Source organism: Canis aureus, chromosome 15 (genome assembly GCF_053574225.1).
Source record: "Canis aureus isolate CA01 chromosome 15, VMU_Caureus_v.1.0, whole genome shotgun sequence".
NCBI classification, from domain to species: Eukaryota; Metazoa; Chordata; class Mammalia; order Carnivora; family Canidae; genus Canis; species Canis aureus.
This window is the reverse complement of record NC_135625.1, coordinates 42943235-42958656: the sequence shown is the minus strand read 5'-3', so window position 1 is coordinate 42958656 and position 15422 is coordinate 42943235. Positions and strand designations below refer to the sequence as shown.

Sequence of the window (15422 nt, the reverse complement as noted above, 5' to 3'; positions counted from 1 at the left end):
TGAGGGAAGGGAGGAACAAGTCTGAGCTGTGAGGCCCGAGATTTGCCTTTCTCAGGAGAATAAAAAAGAGCCTTCTGCCTTTATACCTTTTAACATGAAACTTTAGATTCACTGATTATTCAGCTGAATTGTGAACATTCAGCATTTGTCAGGATGGCTGACTTCCTCCCCAAACACTGCCTAGTTTAGGAAATGCCAGACTATAAATAATCAGACCATCCGTGCCACATCTGAAAGCATAGGCTGAAGATTTTAGGAGTCTAAATGCCCTCCGGGTTGCAGAATGATCCTGAGACAGAATATTCAGCTTTTTTAAAAAAAGATTTATTTATTGGAGAGAGAGAAAGAGAGTGTGCATGTGCAAGAGGGAGGCGGCAGGCATAGCGGGAGAGGGAGACTCTCCGGCAGACTCCCCACCCAGGGCGTGGAGCCAGACACAGGGCTCTATCCCAGGACCCTGAGACCATGGACTGAACCAAAATCAAGAGTCTGGACTCTTAACCAACTGAGCCACCCAGGCACCCCCCAGAATAATCAACTTAAAACCTTATTATCATTAGAGGAGAGGTAAAGCTAGAATTTTAGGAAACCCAAAGCAAAATTCTCTCTCCCTCTCCTTCTCCCTCTCTTTCCCTTCTTCCTCACCTCTATCCACCCCTCCCACGACCATCCATTGGATACCCTGTAGGAGAATAACAGTGATCGACTAACCCTCAACAACACGATTAATTTATGTTCACAGAGTAGGAGAAGTAGTGTGGCATGAGAGCCTAGGACTTAATCAGAAAACAGATTCCAGCCTTAGTCACTAATTAGCTGTGGGGCCATGGGCAACTCAGTATGATTTTCTGAGTTGCAGTTTCTCCCTTTGTAAAACAGAAATAATAATAACTTTTAATGACAATAAAAGTCCCAGGATTGTTTTGAGTATTACACATCATAGTGTATGTTATTATGTTTGCAAACTGCAAATTGCTCTACAAATGTACATTATTACCATGATTATTATAAGATGGAAACCTCCTGCTGGTTTAGAGTTTTTTTTGTTTTTGTTTTTGTTTGTTTGTTTTTTTACAGAGGTGCGTATTTGGTGTAAATGCAGTGCATGTTTTATAGATCCTTAAAGGATTGGGATAATTAGGTAAATAAATCTCTGCTAAGCCAGCATAAGTAATGGCCAAACGAGGTGAGGTGGTCGTGTCTTTAACTGGCAACATATACAAAGAAGATACAGTATAAACTGTAAGGAATGAGATCATAGTGGGGATTAAGAACTACTCCCCAACTAAAGTCAGTTCTCCAAAGCATGTCACCAGGGAAGTGCAGGCTCTGGATGGAGCCACACTGGTATGGTCGCATGGGTCTGGCTGTCTGAGTCAGGCCCCCAGGCAAGACGAAGACAGGCATGCAGCAGGGTCAGTGGTGTAGGATGATAATCCTACTGTAAGAAGTCATTTTTCAGAGGTAAAAAGCAAATACACACAAATTCACAAAGTGTTCCTTATATTTTATGTCTCTGCCTCTCTTTCTGTGTTTCTCATGAATAACAAACAAATGCCCATGGCTAGCAGGATGCAGAAAGCAGTTACATTTTTCTGGAGAAACATTGACATAGCCCATCAAAGCCTCAAAAATGTTCACAACTTTTGACTCTAGCCTGTCTAGGAAAATATCTGGGAAGAATCCTAAGGAAATCACATTCAAGAGCACAAAGATATTAATTGTAACATTGTTTAAATTGGCAAAAACAAAAAGTTGGGAAGAGTCTAAGTGTTTAGCAATAGGGGGCGGGTTAAACGAGGTAGCGGACATCCTGAGGACATCTTACCCTGCCGGCATTAAAAGATGGCACAGAAAAGATGTGTATTTTTCTCACGTGAAAAAACATTTCCGATATGCTGTTAACAAAAACAGGTTATAAAACATCATGACTCCTATTTTTGAAACCATATATATGTTTATGTGTATTAGGTGTGCATTTTGAGAAGTCTGCAGAAATAATCACTAGAATAATAGCAGCAGCTAGCATTTCCTGAGCACTGGCTGTGGGTGGGCTGTACACACGTGGTACCCCCACTCCTCTGGGCAGCCCCCACACCCCACCAGAAGGAGCATCCCTATTCTTATCTCAGGGCAGAGGTAATTCAGGGACTGAGAGACCTTAGCAAGGTGCCCCCAAGGTCTTGCAGCTGCTGAGTGGGAGAACTCAGGTCTGTCTGAAGCCAAAGCCCAGGTTCATGACCCTGTTTCGATATGATCTTCCAGTTACAACAGTGGTTATATTCAGGCAGTGAGATGATAAGTTATTTTATCATTTTTCCAAACTAATTATTTAGGAAAAAAATCCTTTTATCTTATGATAAATTCCCATTGCTTGTGTATTTAAAGAAATAAGTGTGTTCCTCCCAATTAGTTAGGATGGAGAACCAACTTGGAGAAATCTATGGAAGCCCAAGGAGGTGAGTAGCTACTGGAATTTTCGATACTGCCAAAAAAAGCCCCCAGCTTGTTGAATTGTAAGGAACAGGGGAATGCATAAATTAGGTCATTTATTATTCTTGGCATATATTAATCTAGAAGCATGATTATTATTTCAGTTGATAATAAGAAAGCACTTTTAGATGGAACACTTATTGACATCCTCATAAATATCCTGTGAAGCAAGCAGAGAAAGTATTTTTGTAGTCATTTGATGGATGAAGAGAACTGAGGTCCAGAAAGAGTAAGTTGCAGGTTCCAGATTCCAAAGGGTGAGGTAACAAAGCCTCAATTCAAACTGACACAGTCTGACCCCTTGTCTAGTGCTTTTATTGTGACAAAGAGCTTTCAGGAAAAGTTGTTCTAGAGTTGAAATGAGCCCATGGGAGCTTGGGTGGAACTGGAAGTTGCAGGGTGGGTGGGCAGCAGAGATGTCTGAGCTGGTGCAGCAGATTGCCACAAAGTGCTGCCCTCACAGAGGAGGCACCGATCTCCTCCAGCAGAAGTCCCTTTATGGGTGTGACTTCAGAGCAGATGGCTGTTGACCTGGGGACAGGTCCAACAGGCTCCTCCTCCAGGAGAGGAGTCCTCCCCTTCCCCCTTCCTCCTCCTTCTCCCCGCACCTCACTTTCTCTGGTGCTCCCCTGTCTTCTCCCCCTTGTAGACACATATAGGGAAGGAAATTCAGTGATAGAAATCTGACTTTCTTCAGCTAGGGCCCCTGGAAGACTAGTATTTTACCCTCAAACTTAAAAATAAGAGGAAGTTAATGTCCTCAGATTTCCATCTCTTGCCTCAGAATCTTTTAGAGATGATCAGAGATGTTATTGGCACTTCCCTGCCCCATGGCTGTCATTGTCCTCATGACCACCACACCCTCACAGTGGTGTGACCCATCTAGTACACAGCTGGCTCTTAACCACCATTCCTGTCAACTTGATGTTGCCATGTCCCTGCTCTGGGATATAAGGTTACAGTGTTGGGTTAAATGTTGGGTGAAAGGAGGTGAGAGAGTCATAAGGTGAGAGAGTCATAAGTCATAAGTCATAAGGTGAGAGAGTCAATGATGACTGGATTTTCCACACTGGACTCCAGGGGAGCATAAATTCAGAAAAACTACCAGGGGCTCGCAGTCATTCTGGAGGCACTATGCTATTGTGGTTATTGGGCATCAGCTCCAGGGTAAGACCTAGATTCATTCAGTAGCTCTATGACTTTGGTAGTGCCTCTCCTCCCTAGATGATTTCATCACTAAATTGGTGGTTAGGACAGTGCCGACCCCAGCTAGTGTTAGATTAGTGAGTGATGGATCCAAGGTACTTAGACTGTGTCTATTTTCTTTACCATTGTATACCTGCTAACATGCCAGGCATGTAACAGGTACTTGGTGAGTAGTGAAGGAAACACGTGTGTGTGTGTGTGTGTGTGTGTGTGTGTGTGAGAGAGAGAGAGAGAGAGAGAGAGAAGGGAGAGACACTGAGAAGTGAGGGAGGAAAGAAGGAGGAAGGAAAGAAATGATGGGTGAATGAATGAATGAGCACATGGTAAGTGCTTAATTAATAAATGCTGTTATTATTATGGTCAAGTATTTAATTCTTTCCTCCCTCTTCTTAAAAGAGTAAGAAGTACAGGGACACCTGTGTGGCTCAGTCAGTTAAGTGTCCGATTCTTGATTTCAGCTCAGGTCATGATCTCGGGGTGGTAAGATCAAGCTCAGCAGGAAGTCTGCTTGAGATTCTCTCTCTGCAGCCAGCCCCAGTGGCACAGCGGTTTAGCAAGGCCTGCAGCCCAGGGTGTGATCCTGGAGGCCCCGGATCGAGTCCTGCATCAGGCTCCCTGCATGGAGCCTGCTTCTCCCTCTGCCTGTGTCTCTGCCTCTCTGTGTGTGTGTGTCTTTCATGAATAAATAAATAAAATCTTAAAAAAAAAAGATTCTCTCTCTCCCTCTTCCTGTGTCCCTCCCCCTGTTCCATGCACTCTCTCTCTCAAATAAATAAATAAATATTTTTTAAAAAGAAAAAAAAAGGGATAAGAAGTACAGTTTTATCACTTTGAATTTGATGACATTTTTCTCATGTCTCTTGATGATGACACTGTCCAACTAAGAGAATGGCCAAATGCAGGCATAAACAAGGGTCTTCAGAGGCAAAGAAAGGCCTGAAAGATCCATCAGTTGACTCATTAGCACATAAAACTATCAAAAATGGAATTGGTCATGATCTGCTACCTTGGAACATTGCCCTGCTGCTCTTCTTTCTTTTCTTGATCTTCCTCATCTTTTTTCACCCAGTAGTGGAAAGAGCAGGGGACTCCAGAGGACTCTGCTCTGCAAAAACCCTGGACAAATATTCTGTCTCGGGCTGCAGTTTCCTTTTCACAGTGAGAACACGGGAGTCCTTTTCCAGTCTCTCATTCTCTGGTGCTGTGAGTCTCAGCATCAGAGAATGTTTGAGTACCTCAGTCTGCAGCCTCAAAGGACTCAGGGAGCCCCCCAGCCCTTTCCAGAGGTCCTGAGGCCAAGGCTGTTCTTACCACACTACATGTCAGTTGGCCTTTCCCTCTCATTCTCTCACAAGAGGAGTTCATTGATATTTAGCAAGATTCACACAGCAACTAGCCTTTAAGAGAGGACTGCTTGCAGAGTTCTAGGGTACTGTCCAAGAGGAATGTACTCGATTAATGGAAGACATGTGAAAACACTCTACCCTCCCCGACTGAGGCCAGGTCTTCTGGTGCCTCAACCAAAACATATTGTAACACCGTGAATGTGGAAGCAGATATGATAATTCAGCTGTCTTTTCTTAAACCAGACATTACATAGATTTGCAACAATGTAAAGCAACAATCCCCTTCTCAGTAAATTTTTGTTTTATTTTGGAAAATAATTATTTTTCATGAAAATTTCATCTGCATTAATGGAAAATGGGCTTCTTATGCTATGTCCAGATAATTTGGTACCTCCTGGCTTTTAAAACTCTCAGTTTTAATTTCTAACACAGTAAATATCAATAAACATAATATTTAAGAATAAGCTCTATGGGGTCCTCAGTTATGTTTAAGGAGTAATGGGGTCCTAAGACCCAAAAGTTTGTAAACCACTATCTTAAATTTATCATAATAAGTGGGAGTCTACATTTGGATTATTATTTTTTTATTAATTAAGTACCTATGATTCAACCTCTTTAAGCATTTAATTCCTCTAACTTTTCATGGTGAAATGCTTTTTTTTTTTTTTTTAAAGAATGAGGTCATTTCTCAATTTTATGTTTTGCCTGAATGTAAGAATTTTGCAGTACTTTAGGCCACTGCTGAGTGGATAACGATGTGTAAAGTTTAAGAGAATGAGAGCAAAGTTCTCCAAATTTCCAAATATTGATCTCCTAACAAACTTGTAGCCTGGATATATGTATAGCATTTAATAAAGCAAATCAGTCACCTCCCTCCCCTGTAGTCACCATCTCTTTGAATAAGACATGAGGACTAGATGATTTTGTAGGCAATGATGAACACTCCTCATAGACAAGCCATTATAGAGACTAGAAAAGGAAGGAAAACTAACCTCTAGCTCATTTATGAGCTTAGTATAGCATGATAAGACAACCCAAAGACAATAAAAGAAAATAAAAGAATAGGCCAAGTCATAGTTTTAAAATAGGTCTACAAATTCTTTGATTCACTTCCTTTGACAATGCCCTCGCTCTCAAGTGTGGGGTGGATTTTAGTGATTTGCTTCTAGCATGTAGAATATGGTAGTGGGATCCCTGGGTGGCGCAGCGGTTTGGCGCCTGTCTTTGGCCCAGGGCGCGATCCTGGAGACCCGGGATCGAATCCCACGTCGGGCTCCTGGTGCATGGAGCCTGCCTCTCCCTCTGCCTATGTCTCTGCCTCTCTCTCTCTCTCTGTGACTATCATAAATAAATAAAAAATTAAAAAAAAAACATAGTTAGAATATGGTAGAAGTGATGAATGTGTGATGTCCAGACTAGGTCGTTATGAGGCTGTGGTTTCTATTGTGCTCTCTTGGATCACTCTGGGGGAAGCCAGCTGCCATGTGGTGAGGACACACAACGATAGGTCCCCAAGATGACGAATGAAGCTTTTTGCCAATAGCCATTTGAGGACTGTGGGTATGGAGTCTGCAGCCCCAGTGAAACCAGCAGGGCTGACATCCTGACTGCAACTTCATGAAAGACTCTGAGCCAGAATACTCAAATAAGCTGGTATCTGGTTAGCTGGTCAGCTGAGCTGCTAACCCTCAAAATCTGTGAAGCAAGATATTTGTGTGTATTTTAAATTCTTTTTTAAAATAATTTTTAAAAATATATTATTTATTTATAATAAATAATAGAGACACAAAGAGACATGAGAGACACAAAGAAAAAGGCAGAGAATAGGCAAAGGGAGAATGTATTTTAAATTCTTAAAAGTTTGGAGTAATGTATCATGTAGCAGTGCCAAATTAATACAAAATATGATTTATGAATGCAAAAATCCTACATGAAACCCCACAACTCTAATCCAGTGGTGCTATAATGAAAGTAATATAGTATGGCCGAGAAGAGTCTAACTCAGGAATGCAAGGGTAGTTTAGCATTGGAAAAATCTATTAATGTAAGGCAATACCTTCACAGCAAAGGAAAACAAAGACTTGAATTTCAACATTCATTCCTGATTAAAAACTTGTAATAAACTGGGACCAGAAGGTACCTTTCCTTAACTAATAAATGGTACCCACAAAAACTATGCAGCATCATACTTATGAAGCTTTAAAAGCAGCCTCATGTAAGTCAGCGACTAGATAAATATGCTGATATCATTGCTTCCATTCAACAGTGTACTGGATGTCTCGCCCAATGTAACAGGACAAGAAAAGAAAATAGGGAGTAAAAAACCTGCAAAAGAAATCAAAATGTCCTCATTTGTGAATAATAACTGTCTACAGAGAAAAATCAAAGAGAATTATGGACACAAACTATTAGAACTAATAAAAGAGCTCAACACAAATGCTGGTTATAAGCTCAAGATTCAAAAGTTACTAATATTCCCAACACTGCAATAACCAAACAAAAACATAATCAAATAAAAGATCTTGCTTTTAACAGTATTAAAATAATCAGATCCAAAGAAACGAACCAAAAAAAAATTGGGAAAGATCTCTTATGGATGGAGAAAATTATAATATTATAAAACATTAAAGATCTGAATGTATATATAGATATATGGTGCCATGTATATACAATTGAAAGATTCAATATCATAAAGTCAATTCTCTTGACATTGATAAATGAACTCTATGTAATTGCATTAAAAATCCCTAGAGTTTTTGTGTGTGTGTGGCATTTTCCTAAATGTACCTGGAAGAGCAAAGGGCCAAGAGAAGCTCTGATACTTTAAAGAGGACTAAAGTAAGGAGATATTAAGACTTATTACAAACAATATTAAACTTATGATAAAGCAACAGCAATGAAGACAGTGTGATATTGGCAGCAAGAGATACACAAGCCAATGGGTAATAGGAGAGAGCCCCCAACGGATTTCTGTACATGGAGACTGCCTAATAATGGGGATGGCACTGCACTTCAATGTAGAAAGGATGGACTATTCAATAAATGGTGCAAGAGTAATCAAGGATCTATACGGAAAAAGAACTCTTAATTCACACTACACATAAAAATAAGCCCTGTGGACTTAAAGATCTAAGTATAACAATTGAAACTATAAAAGATTTATAAAATAGGAAAATATTTATCAGCTCAAGTTAGGGATAGAGTTTTTTTTTTTTTTAAGATTTTACTTGTTTATTCATGAGAGACAGAGAGAGAGAGAGAGGCAGAGACATAGGCAAAGGGAGAAGCAGGCTCCCTGTAGGGAGCCTGATGTGGGACTCTATCCCAGGACCTCAGGATCACAACCTGAGCCAAAGGCAGACGCTCAACCACTGAGCCACCCAGGCGCCCCAAGGATGTTGTTCTTAAACATGACAGAGAGAGCACCAATCGCAAAGGAAATGATTGATATATTTAATTACATTAAAATTGGCAACTTCTGTCCATCAAAAGATCCTATTTTATTTTTTGTAAGATTTTATTTATTAAATTATTTGAGAGAGAGAGAGAGAGAAGAGAGCATGTGAGGGAAGGGAAAGGGACAAGTGGACTCTGGGCTGAGCTGAGCCCAACTCGGGGTTCTATCTCACCACCCTCAGATCAAGACCTTGAGCCGAAACCAAGAGCCAGATACTTAACTGACTGAGCCACCCAGGTGTTCCTGAAAGATACTATTTTAAAAAGTAAAAAGATGAGCCACACGCTGGAAGAAGACATTTGCAATGCGCATAATTGATAGATGATTCCTATCCAGACATATAAAGAATTCCAAATCATCAATAAGACAAACAACAAAATAGAAAAATGGGCAAAGCGCTTAACAGTAATTTTGCAGAAGATGAAAAATAAGTGGCCTGAAAACATGTGAAAAGATGCCCAACCCCTGAGTAATTAGGGCAATGCAAATTAACACTATAATGCTGTACCATTTTACACCTGCCAGTCTGACAAAAGTTTAAAAGTCTGACAAGCCTGAGGAGCAGCCGCATACCCTGTTATTGGGAGTACAAACTGAACAGTCAGTTTCAAAAACAATTTGGCGTTATCCAGTAAAGCTGAAGATGTATGTACAGTAAAGTAATTCTGCTCCCGCTAGTGTTCACACAAGACAAATCTTGCAATGTGCAGCATGAAGCTCTTAGAAGAATGCTCATAGTGGTAATGGTTTAATTCAGCAAAAAAAGCTGAAGACAGCTTAGATTCCATTAGCAGTAAAATGGATAAATAATTTGTGGTGTTTGCATACAATGGAATACCGTACAATGGTGAAAATTAATAAGCCACTCCTGGCTGAATCTTACGAACATCATGTTGCACAAAAAATGCAAATAAGCTGAAGAATCTCTGCAGCATAATTCTACTTACTCAAAGTTAGGAAACATGCGAAACTCAACAATACATACAGAAGTGGTGAAACTATAAAGAGAAGCAAGGGAATGTCAAACACAAAGTTCAGGATGGTGTTTACATCTGTCCCAGGAGGGGTGGGGACATGAGGTAGGAGGAATCAGAAGAAAGACTACATGCACTACCCTCCATTTTTCAAATGGTTTTTCAGTGAGGATGTCTTATTAGTTTATAATAATAAAAAACCTATTAAAAACTTCTCCTATTGACTTATTTATCATCTTTGGAAAATAGAACTCTTAAGCAAGAGTACTTGAAATATTCAACGGTGTTTAATTCCATGCTCATCAGGAATGGAATGAATAAGTTCATATTAAGGAAAATTAATTAATTGGCAATTAATACTAATATATTAATATTCATTAATATTAAGGAAAATGGATTGGCTAACTGTGAAAAATAGTTATCGATGCCAAAGCAAAATGACCAAGTCGGTCTCCAGACCGTAGATCCAGACCGCCTGGGCTGGAAACTGGTTCTCTGCCTGTTCTTCAGTAGGTTTTTTGATGGTTTCATGCCTCCATTTCCTCCTCTATAAACTGGGCCTAATGATAGTGAATCCCTTACAGAGGAATTATCAGGATTAAATGAGTGAACGTCAAGTGTCCGAATAGTGCCTGCCACACAGTAAGCACTGAGTAGAATGCTTGTATTAAATAAATAAACCAGGCAAAGAGAAGAGGGCCTTGTGAAGGACAAGGGTGGAGGGGGTGCTGAATTTTCAAGGCATCCTCACAATCCTGAAATAGTCTGGGCCTGCACTTCGCACACTGGGACAGCTTTGTGGCTCCCTGTTAGGACCTAAGAGACAGATGGGTATTGTGTGGCAGAGAACTTGTGAACACTCTGGAGAGTGGTCTGCTGACAAAGGAGTGACAAATATCACTTCAACTCACATGCCCCCTAGCCTGACTGCCCCTGGGAACCCCAGGGAATCCGGGGATCTCAAGCTGCTCGCATGGTGGTCCCATTCCCTTTACATTGCTTTTTTGGTTTGCCCCACACATGCCTGGCCTTTGCCCCCCTCAATGTATCCACAGGAGGGGAGCCTTACGTTGCCAGGGGGACTGGTTCCAGGGTTAAATTCTGAGGTGCCCCAGTTCCCGGAGCGGCTCAGCTGCTGGAGCGCAGGGCTCAGGGACCTGTGAGGGACTGTCTTGTGGCAGGAAGCAACAAGACACAAAAAATCAAGCCTGCCTGACGTCTATGCTTGCCAAAGATTTGAAATTAGTTCCTACCTACAGGGCCTTCCTAAATTGTGTTATGTGCCATATTTCCTTGCTGACATTTTCTCCTCAGAGACAGGAGACTCTGAAGAGAAAAACAGTGTCTTCTCTTCTCTGAATGGTGGTCTTCTCATGCTCTATGACAACCATGGATCCATTCCAGAAACCTTCACTGAGCGCTTGCTACATACCAATTCCCCTATGACTGATTCTAGACCCATTCCTCCACTCGAGTGGGGTGCAGGCTGGTCAGCATCACTGACCAGCCTAGCCCACCCCAAAATCCATTGCCAAGGGAGACCATTTGTCCTGTGGTAGAGTTGTTTGAAGTCATGCCTAACATGACCTGATTCTTGTGCATCTTTTAGCCTTCTGGGCTCCTTAAAAAAAAAAAAAAAAAGCCATTGTTTCGAATTATATGCTTCAATAGACATCTGTAAGGACTTGTGCTGTTATGATTGTGGTGGTTATTTTTAGTCTGGATGTGGCCTAGAACCGCTTTGCCCTCCCCAAGCCCTGTCAGGTGCTGGTCGGCTTGGAGAGAGCCTGAGCCTCTCCTAGGGTACTTTCCAGCTGCTGTGCAAAACAGAAGGTCATGGGGCGGCCCTCGGGGGCATCTTCCACAGCAGCTGTGCCCTCACAGCAGGCCCCGTGTGGATCTGCAGAAAGTCTCCGAAGCCAGATGGCTGCCTGTTAGGGGACCTGGACCAGTCTCAGGCTGCGAGGCATGTGAACCAGGCCGGAGGGACCCTTCTCAGGCAGGACTACCTCAGAGGTGTCGACGCCTCTAGAAAGAAAAACAAGGTTACATGGTACAGCAGTGGCAGCCCATCCACGTGATGCCTCTTCCCGGCGCGGGGGAGACCGTCACTCTCTGGGCCTTACAGTTGGGCTCCTTTGGGTCATCGGTCCCCTCTGCCGGCCACCGACTGCTGCTCCAGGGCACAGTGTCCTCACGGGATGAAGCCACTCTGGGCAGATGCCACCTCATGCCACTGCGTGACAGACAGATTCTGCGACAGGAGCCTTCCCAGGGCAGGCCTGCACCTGCTTGCCTGGGAGGGGCCCAGCCTGGACTCTGGGGGCAGTGGTGGCGAGAGGAGCTGCCTTGGCGCCCCCCTTCTGTCCTGGCCGGTTCGTGGTGACTCACCGCTGCTCCCCTGGAACGCTCCCGGTTTTGGCCCCGGTGTTATTAAGGTTGTGCCCAGATTCCCTGCAAATCAGTAATCAAGCAACGCAGCCCCCCCCCCCCCCCCCCCCCGCGAGTGAAAGCAGAGGCTCGGAGCTAGGCTGCCTGCGGCCCCAGGGCTGGGCGGCACAGGCCCGCGGCGACAGTCGGCTCGGCCGGGCACCTGGCGGCCCCTCGGGAAGCCCCTGCGGCCCGCGCCCGCCGCCCTGGGCGCCCCGGAGTCCCCGCGCCCGCAGCCGGCCCGCCGCGCTGTAATCTGCCGGCCCCAGGCGGGCGCCTCCCTCCGCCCGCCGAGCCGCCGCCCGATAGCGCGCCCGGGCGCAGATAAGGCCGTCGAGGCGCCCCGCCCCGCTCAGCCCAGGCCCGCGCGTCCCGCAGCCCAGCGGCTCCCCGCGACCGCGACGACCCCGGAGGGATCCTGCTCAGGCACCGGCATGCCCTTCCCCGGGGGCTTCCTCACCGTGAGTCCCGCGCGGCGCCGGAGGGGGGCGGGCGGGTGCCACGAGGGGCTGCGCGTCCGGGGGGGCGCGCCGGGCGGCTGGGCTTGGGCTTGGCGGGGGCGGCGCGGTCCCGTGGGCGCCCAGGGCGGCGGGGGCCTCCGCTGGACCCCGCCCAGCTCGCGGCTGCTCCGCCGCCCGAGGTTCGTCCGCTTGAGTCCCCTGGCCCGGTTCTCCCAGGTTCTGCCTGCGTGCGTTAGGGGTTGGCAGGAATGACCTCCTTCGGTCTGTTGAGATCCCAGCAGCTTTCCTCCGACTCCGCTGGGCCGCGTGTACAGCAGGTGTGTTTTCGCAGGCCAGTGGCCCCGACGGAGAATAAGGACAGCTGAGAAGGTGGGCTGCTCTGCTGGGGGTCTGGGTCACCCCCATGGGGAAGGGGCTCACCCGCTTACTCCCTGACTCACAAAAGTCAGTCACCTCATCGTCACACCTTCCCTGTTCTTGAAACACTGAACTTTGGGTTTATGTTGCTGACTTACTAGAGGGAGAAAAGTCTAAGAAAGAGGGGCGGAAAGCCCCAGAAGGGCTCTGGGAGCCAGGGTCTGATGGCTATTCTTCAAGTGGCAACATGACGGGGGGTGACCCCGTCCCACTCCCAATTCTCCTGTGATGATAAGACCTATCACCATCTAGCAGCATGGCTGGCTCTACTGTCTAAAAACAGTGCCCTGTGTCAGGTGTGGTGGTTGGTTTTGGTGGGGGACTCAGAGGCTGGAGTGGGACCCCAGGCCACATCCGCAGAGGGACCCCAGTGTAGTCATCTACCCATCTAACCTGTGTAAAAGTGTTTGGGTAGGGATCCCTGGGTGGCGCAGCGGTTTGACACCTGCCTTTGGCCCAGGGCGCGATCCTGGAGACCCGGGATCCAGTCCCGCGACGGGCTCCCGGTGCATGGAGCCTGCTTCTCCCTCTGCTTGTGTCTCTGCCTCTCTCTCTCTCTCTCTCTCTCTGTGACTATCATAAATAAATAAAAATTTCAAAAAAAGTGTTTGGGTATAAGGGAAACCATATTAAGTGGGAATTTCTTTTTGGTGGCTTAACATCGTCACAATTTGCCTTCCTGATGATGGATTTCTTCCCAGGAAGGGGAGGGTTTATGGAGGAACCTGGGGACTCCAGCTTTTAAGCCTCACAGGCAGCAAGCAGAAGCCAGGTTAAGTGCATCTGAGTCTTCTCCTTTCCCTGGGCAGCCGAGGCCATGGTTTCAAACTGAGTCTTGGAGGCTGTTCATACATAACAGACCTCAGAGGGTCTCTGAGGGAGTGGTGTGTGAGGCACAAGAACAGTCGCCAGATGCAAGTACAAGCCCAGCATCTTGCAGGAATAAGGAATAGGTTATGAACAAATGTTTAAAATGAGCATGAGAAAAATAAATAAAATAAAAAAAAATAAGCATGAGTACTTTCACCAACCACATAGCCTTGGGGGAACCACGTTTTCTCTGAGTGTCATTTTCTGGCTTCTGGGCCTGCTGTGCGGCTGAATATGAAAGTAGAAGAGAAGGAAGCACAAGCCTTGAGAGTTGTTTTCATAAGCAGGGTCCTATAAACCCCGACTTCAGGGGTCAATCATAATTAGTTTCTAAACCCAGGTTGCCACCCCTTACCCCAAAATGATTTGGCCGGTATCTGAAAAAAAATCTGCTGACTTACTCTGAATTTAAGTAAAGCATATTCGGAAAGTCTGTTTTGTTGTCATTGCTGTTGCTGTTGCCAAAAAAATAAGAGAAAGTAAGAAAGATAATAGGGTGCCTTCTAAAGGTTAAAGACACTGAAAATCTTTGTCCTCAAGGTCTATTCAACATGTAATAAACATCCGTCAAGTACCTGCTTCAGTCACATCCTGTTGTAGGCACTGAGAATACAGGCAGGGAACAGCGCAGGCACAAATCCCTGCCCTGTGGAGCTTATATTCCAGCGGGGCAAGGAGGTAGACTGAAATCCAAATAAATGAATACTCGTTTACTGAAAGACAAGAAGTGCCTGGGACAGGGAACATGCAAAAGGGGTGGGAAGCCTGGAGAATTTGTAGGGTCAGTACGGCGCTCAGAGAAAGCCTCAGTGAAGTTCCCTTTGGCTATTGTGTGTCAAACTTAGATTCCATGTGACCATTAATAAGGATTACAGTTTGATGTCAAGAATCTTACAATTGTTGATTATGAGAAGCTACAGATTTTTCAGTTACAGTCTCACCATTGAGATGGATTACCTGTAGAATCTGTGTTGGGTTCTTACAGAATTGATTTGGAGGCTTTTCTATCTGGCTGGCCCACTTGGTTCGATGACATTTTAATCAGGACTCTGCTATTTGTGTGGCTAGCATTTCTAATGTCAAACTGCTGATGCTTGTATTTATCCATTATGATTTTGGGGGGGAAACTTTTGTAAGATGGCCAGTTAAACGGGCACTGACAAACATGATGATCTTGGTTAGTAGCATTCTTAAAAATGAAGAATGTTGGTTTTGGTACCTCTCTTAAAAAAAAGAAAAAGCAGTTGAGCAAAGACTCGAGGAGGTGAGAGAGAGCATCATGCACAGCTCTGAAGGAAACAGCAAAGGTCCTGAGGGAGGTGTGAATTGTGGGAAGACCAGCGTGTCTGGGGCAGAGGGAGGAGAGCAGAGTCTAAAGGGGTGAGGTCAGAGACCTGGTGGGGGTGGGGAGACTGGGAGGGGACAGGGGTATAGGACATCTAGGGTCTTGTATACCATTATAAGAACACTATTTTTACCCTGAGGGAGACAAGGAGTATTACACAATCTTGGCATTAGACAAATGGTATGATTTGACTTCTTCCGTTACCTTTGACTTCCGAATGCCTTTGAAACCAAACTCTCAGGAATGGGTTACCAGGTAGAACCCCCTACTAGACTGTGGCAATGCAGTTGTCGCCGATCTCTAGCGCACTTGTTCTCAGCCTTTCTTCTCTAGGACTGGGGGCTGGTTGTTGACATAGATCCACATGATATATCTCATGGCCGGACCCGGGTATTGATAATCCTCTTCTCCCTTACATTTTCC

General features: G+C 44.9%; 1 protein-coding gene across 13 annotated transcripts in view; it reads left to right on the top strand.

The window, feature by feature from the left end:
* Positions 1-15422, top strand: part of ANK1 (ankyrin 1) — a 216746-nt gene that overhangs the window by 71461 nt on the left and 129863 nt on the right. Inside the window, exon 1 of one of the 13 annotated variants that reach the window (XM_077849330.1) lies at positions 12303-12367. The exons of the other annotated variants lie outside the window; for them this stretch is intronic. Coding sequence (XP_077705456.1) covers positions 12341-12367 — 27 coding nt within the window. The 5' untranslated portion in view covers positions 12303-12340. Of the gene's footprint in view, positions 1-12302; positions 12368-15422 lie in introns of those variants that run through there. 13 annotated transcript variants of the gene reach the window in all.